Source organism: Amblyomma maculatum, chromosome 3 (assembly GCF_055883805.1).
Source record: "Amblyomma maculatum isolate TAMU_Amacu chromosome 3, ASM5588380v1, whole genome shotgun sequence".
Taxonomy (NCBI): Eukaryota; Metazoa; Arthropoda; class Arachnida; order Ixodida; family Ixodidae; genus Amblyomma; species Amblyomma maculatum.
This window is the reverse complement of record NC_139346.1, coordinates 141,933,242-141,939,465: the sequence shown is the minus strand read 5'-3', so window position 1 is coordinate 141,939,465 and position 6,224 is coordinate 141,933,242. Positions and strand designations below refer to the sequence as shown.

Sequence of the window (6,224 nt, the reverse complement as noted above, 5' to 3'; positions counted from 1 at the left end):
CCACGGTAGCAGATCAATCGCGCCTGGGCACACAAGGAAATGACACCGCGCCATCAATCAAGCTCTGCAAAGCACTTACCCTTGCATATTCGCTTTATGGTTTTCGGTAACATTAGGTAGCACATGAAAGAAAGGGCGTTAAGCAAATGTTAGCAGCAGGCAGACAGCATCGCTGAAGGGTGCGCAACAACACTTAGAGAAAGATTATGCATGCGCGCATTATGCGGCTCTTTGTCAATGCCTTTTATATCTCGGGCCGTGTTTGTTCCTACAGATGTAGGCGCCCAGTGCAAGCGCGGAAGTGACTGATGTGTTTTTATCTTTCCTCGCAGAGTCAACTTTCTGTTAGGGGGACTCCACGTGCGCGGCTACCACTTGGTGAACGTGGCTCTGCACTGCGCATGCTCAGCGCTGGTGGCTGTGGTGGCCCGCAGCGTGCTCCGGATGCCATCCTTGGCCGCGTGGCTGGCCGCCGCACTATTTGCAACGCACCCCGTGCACACGGAAGCAGTGAGTGATGCTCCTTTAACTTTCTGATTTTCTCAGCCGGGATTGAGGGCAAAGCGAGGGCGTCAGTTAGCCATACTGCACTTGTAATGATACGTACGGTGAGTTTAATATTCTGCTTAATAAGTGGAGAAGGATAACAGGGCTGAGGAATCTTGTTAAGAACTAATTTAAAAACGAGGTTAGCATCTTTGAGGTCAGTGAAGGCGCCGAGAACGTTTGTTTCATTTCTACACCTTTTTTACCTAAGCAAGAACATGAGGATTCCCTCAAGTGCAGATAATATAGAAGAAGCAATTAGAAATGTAAAATTGGATGCGGCACTCTTGGACTATGAGTCTCAATGTTAAACCAACGTTAAAATAAAAAGTTCGAAATTGGAAGACCAATGCGCTTCTGTGGCTCAGTTGGTGTAGTCATGCGGAGACTACCTTTTCTACTACAGCATCGACCGTGAAGTGGAGCTGAATTTTAAATTTTAGAAGCCACATTCTGATTTATACTCCAACTCGTCACCTATTCAGATTTCCCTTTAACTGTCCGAGACACCTTTGGCTGGCCCCGCGTTGCGCCGCCCTCAGGGGAGTTCGTGATTAATCTCTCGAAATTGTGTCGGTGGTTCAGCGTGGTGACTTGCTTACGCATCGTGGACTCGCTCTCGCCAAACATTCATTGAATATTCAGATGCGATTGGTCACTCGGTTCACAGTTGTACGTTAGACGTGAGTTTTATGCAGCCCAGAAATCCCCCCTTTTCTCTCGTAGGTTTCCAGCATAGTGGGCCGGGCTGAGGTGTTGTGCTGCTTGTTTTTCCTGCTCTCTTTCCTCTGCTACCAAAGGTGAGTCGCATGTTTGCAAGTCTGATCAGATTAACTGTTCTGGGGCGGGCGCTAAGAAAGAAACCGTGTGTCAGTGTGTTTTTCATCGCTTTAATTACGTGTCATTGACAAACAATTAAGAAAGCAAAAAGCTTTCCAGTACATTTCCCTTTCGTAGTAAGTGCAGTTGGATGTGGGAGATGTCGCGTTCCCTGAGAGTAAGCAGAGCAAAGATAGTATGCTGGCTACATTTTTCTATTGCAGAGTTTTTTCTTTATCTTTGTTGGCGTGAAGGGATCGGTAAAACAAAAAGAAACTTGAGCCTCTATAAGGTGCGCAGATTCAATGAATAGAGTATTAAAAATCGCATGATCGCTCAATAGGTTGGGGTCAGGATATGTGCTTGTGCAAACGTAAAAGACAGACAACACGCTGGGAGACATATTGCGATACCCTGGCGTCGACTGACAAGCGTAACATGGTACTATCTTCTTACTCTGCTCTAGAGTTTACCTTCCTATCATTCTTTAAAGTGATTGATCGAGCACTCTTTATGGTTACAGATTCAGCGAGATGCATAAATTTGCACAGGGAGAGGCATTAGGGAGCGCCACGTTTTGCGCCGAGTGTTCTGCCGGGCTGCGTGCAACGTCACGGCTCTGTTAGAATTCCATTCGTGACATTAGCGACCCTCTTCTGAATAATTCACTTTCCCCGCTCGCCCGTCGCCACGAAGCGATTTAATTAAGGAGCACGCTGCAACGGCTCTGGCAATGACCGCACGGTGCACCACGAATACCATTTCACCGAGGACCGCACCGAGGGCACGAGAGGAAGGCCAGGCCAAGTTTTAGGAATAAATTACGCGCAGCAATATGAAAGTTTTTAATCTGGATTTCTGCTGTGGAGCTGTGTAATTAAATCAGCGCAGCCGTAGGCCTTGCCTTCCGCGAAGACCTTGGGTAACCTAACTGCCATGTAGGTTTCGAAATATTATAAAAATACCTGCAGGAGCAATTATTCCTTAATCGTTTGGCAAGAGCGCTCGAGCCCCTTGCTATATTTGAAAGAAAAGAATACAACGCACCTTGCTGCAATAGTGAGTCGTGAAAATACTAAAACGGAAGGCATCTGCTCTTGTCAGTGCTGAGCGCATCCACTGCAGTAATAGACCTAAGACTAATTTATTCCGACGCTCATGCCCCCTTGACCGAATAAATGATGAAAAAAGAAACGGCACAAAATGCGTAACTTTCCCTGGGTAAAATGGCTCCATCAAATATAACACACCACACGAGAGTCTGAACGGTGACTAAGAAAATAGCGCTATTACCAAGAGCTGGTCTTTAAGGCAGCCGACGCTTTCAATCAGCCGTCCTTGCGTACCTGTCGCACCTGTAGACTAATTGTGTGTAAAAGGTTAGGCAAGTTGAATGGCTCTTTCGATTAGTGCAAAGCGCGAGATCTATAGCACTCGGTTTTATAATATTTATTTCTCTGATAAGACCCGCTTGGAGATCCTACTGCGCAATGCGCTCTGAATAGGAGCGCGGTAATGCAAGTGGAAAATATTTCAGTTCAGTTCAGTTCAGGCGTTCAGTCGTGTCCGACTCTTCGTGACCCTATGGACCATGTCACGCCACGCTTTCCGGTCTCTCACTATCTTCTTAACATCACATAACTGCATCTGCAGTGCCTCGAGGATGCCATCTAACCATCGCGTTCGCTGCCTACCCCTTCTCCGGCGACCCTCAACCTTTCCCAACATCAAATCTTTCTCCAGCGACTCCTCTCTTCTCATAAGATGACCAAAGTAGCTGAGCTTTAACTTTAGAATTTGACCCTCCAATGAGCAGTCAGGGTTTATGGTCGACAATATCGACTGATTTGATCTTCTGGCAGTCCAAGGAACTCTCAAGAGTCTTCGCCAGCACCACAATTCAAACGCGTCAATTCTTCGGCGGTCAGCCTTTTTCACAGTCCAACTCTCGCATCCATACATCACAACTGGAAAGACCATAGCACGAGTTATACGGATCTTGGTTGGCAGACTAATGTCTCTGCTCTTTACTAGGCGGTCAAGGCTAACCATTGCTCTCTTTCCCAGAAGCAGGCGTCTCCTAATTTCATGGCTGCAGTCTCCTTCCGAGGTAATCTTGGAGCCCAAGAACAGAAAATCTGTCACAGCTTCCACTTCTTGTCCATTGATGCTCCAGGACTTGATAGGGCAAGACGCCATGATCTTTGTCTTTTTAATGTTCAGTTTAAGCCCAAACTCTTTATGCTCGGCACTTTCTCCCCTTACCACAATCAACAAGCTGCGAGTGATGGGCTTGGGCGAAACGAAGAGGCGTCCGTGTGCTGTGCGATGTCAGCGCACGTTAAAGAACCCCAGGTGGTCGAAATTTCCGGAGTCCTCCACTACGGCGTCTCTCATAGCCTCAGTCGCTTTGGGACGTTAAACCCCACAAACCAAACCAAACCAAACCAAACCATAAGCCACCCATCACAGAGAGATTACGATGCAGCAAACGTTATATTTAGAACCCTAGTGAAAGGGCTTCGAATACACATGTGGTGCATGTTAAATTTCCTGGGGTGGTCAAAGAACGGTTTGATCATCTTAGTTTCAATATCCCTATATGTTTCATTAAAAAATAAAGGTTTACTTTCTGTGGCTTTACTGGAGCCGCCATGATAAAGAAATTGAATATATTTAAGCAACTGCTGTCGACAATTAGAAATTCTTCCTATATCCGATTTATAAAAATAAGCAGAGTAAACTGCGGCGGACACCTCTGGAACGTTTATTGATTATAATAAGCATACATGTCTGAAATTCTATTTTAAAATCTGCTTTGATTAGCGTATTAGCGAAAATATTATCGGGAGAAGAAACATGTGTAGCTTTAGAATGAGATTCGAAGTCGACATAATGGTCGTAGTGGTCTTTGTCCTTTACGTGAAGTAATTCCGTGGTTTCCCGTATCAGATGCATTAGTTCTAGTATAACAAATTTTCTTCATTTTAAAGCATGTCATATTCCATAGATGATATAGTTGGGCTCCAGTATCCAGCAAAAGGAGCATTCCACTGTACGATTCTGAGCATTTGTGCCCCTAGCGCCTTCGCCTGCCTTCTTTGAGAAACCTTAACAGGGCTAATATCAATCTGCTCTACTCACCACTCACCTCTACTCACCACTGAATCGACTAGGCGGTGTTATCAAGCAAGTATTCTTCCGTCAATAAAATGGGCAAAACACAACTGAAGGCCGCGTATTCGCGCAAACTTCTCATGCAAAAATTTATTTGCATCGTCCTACAACTTCCTCTGCATACCTGATTAACAATATTACTACCCAACAAACTCTATCTTTACGGAATAAACCAGCTTCTATTCAGTTTTACTATGTGGTGAATGTCCATGCCAGCCTTTCGACTGGTCGTCATACATATTATATATATATATATATATATATATATATATATATATATATATATATATATATATATATATATATATATATATATATATATATATATATATATATATATATGATATATATATATATATATATATATATCATTCGGAAGGCGAAAGTGCGGCGGCCTGCTTATTCTACCGCGTTGATAAGAAGGCCTGAATCTTTTGCACGACATTTCTAATTCTGAGCACTTTTACTTACGAAGATTTTGTTTTTGCTTCCTTCTATAGTTGAACATTTCGTTTGGTTCTTTTTTTATATAGCTAAACATTTGCCTGCTTCAGCACTAGTGCAAAGCTTGCGTTTCCACTTCCTTAATGGGGCTCACGGCAAGCTCTCCACGATAAGACAGCGGTGCAATGGCGCCCATGGAATAACCTGTGCGTGCGAAGGCGCAAGGTACACTTGCGTGTTGGCATTGCGTGCCCTGAAGGTTTCGGGCAGAGCTCGCACGCTACGCAAAAGCTCGCGCGTGCGCTGCCCATCTGCCCAATATAGCGCGCAACGAAAGCGCACGCAAGGCAGCGTTCGTAAGCTCTACCCGGTCTTTCTTAGAGCGGAGACATGCCGCTTAAATCGACCAAAACGCTCAACTTTGCACTAACCGACTAGTCAGGGGAAGAAACGAAATGAAGCGCACTAAACCAATGTTCTCTCTTTCGCTGAATGGTAAGGTTAAGAGTAGTATACTATTTGACTACTTCTAACAAAATATTTCGATGTAAAAACAGTAAAATCGTGCGTACGATTCAAAGCATATCCAAATTTTTCTGTTGCACTTTTCCAACGCTTCTGACACGTTATTCAAGCCTCGACTTCTGATCGTGGGTTCGGTCTGTGCTTTGTGTGGACGAGCGCTCCGTGTCAGAGCAATCTCCCAGTGCCGCTCTGTGCCGCTTTTAAACTACAATAAATATATTAAGACAGTGCGAGGGCACATTTTGTGCACTTAAGAAGAACGGCGTTAGTAGCCAAGAGGCGATATATTTGACTTAGGTCAGAAGTGTATGTGTGGAAGTTGGCCCTTGAACTGGCAACTTTAAGATGGGCAGATGTTGGGTCATTAAACTAGATATGCGTTTAAGGTGCAATAAAAGGTTGCATCCACAAGGCAATTCTCGACACGGATTGAAAGTTGCCAACTGGTAATCGGCGCACGTTGGCAACAGTCACTGAATTCGCCGCGGACAGTGGTAATGACGAGATTAAGCAAATCCGGTCTGTCAATAGCGCCGTCGGCGCTGTCCAATCGGGTAGCTGATCACTGAGCTTCACTCGGTTCACCGAGACCTCGTGATCAAGCGTAGGAAACACCTCAAGCAATCACTCCAGCTTGTCGATAACAGTGCAGCGGAGCGTCATCGATTTGAAGATTTCAGCTGGGAGCTGCGTAGAAAGCGGATTGTCATGTT

General features: G+C 45.0%; 1 protein-coding gene across 1 annotated transcript in view; it reads left to right on the top strand.

The window, feature by feature from the left end:
* Nucleotides 1-429: 429 nt before the first annotated feature.
* Nucleotides 430-6,224, top strand: part of LOC146196221 (protein O-mannosyl-transferase TMTC1-like) — a 58,181-nt gene continuing 52,386 nt past the window's right edge. Inside the window, exons 1-2 of the mRNA XM_084598125.1 lie at nt 430-510; nt 1,273-1,346. Coding sequence (XP_084454251.1) covers nt 445-510; nt 1,273-1,346 — 140 coding nt within the window. The 5' untranslated portion in view covers nt 430-444. The remainder of the gene's footprint in view (nt 511-1,272; nt 1,347-6,224) is intronic.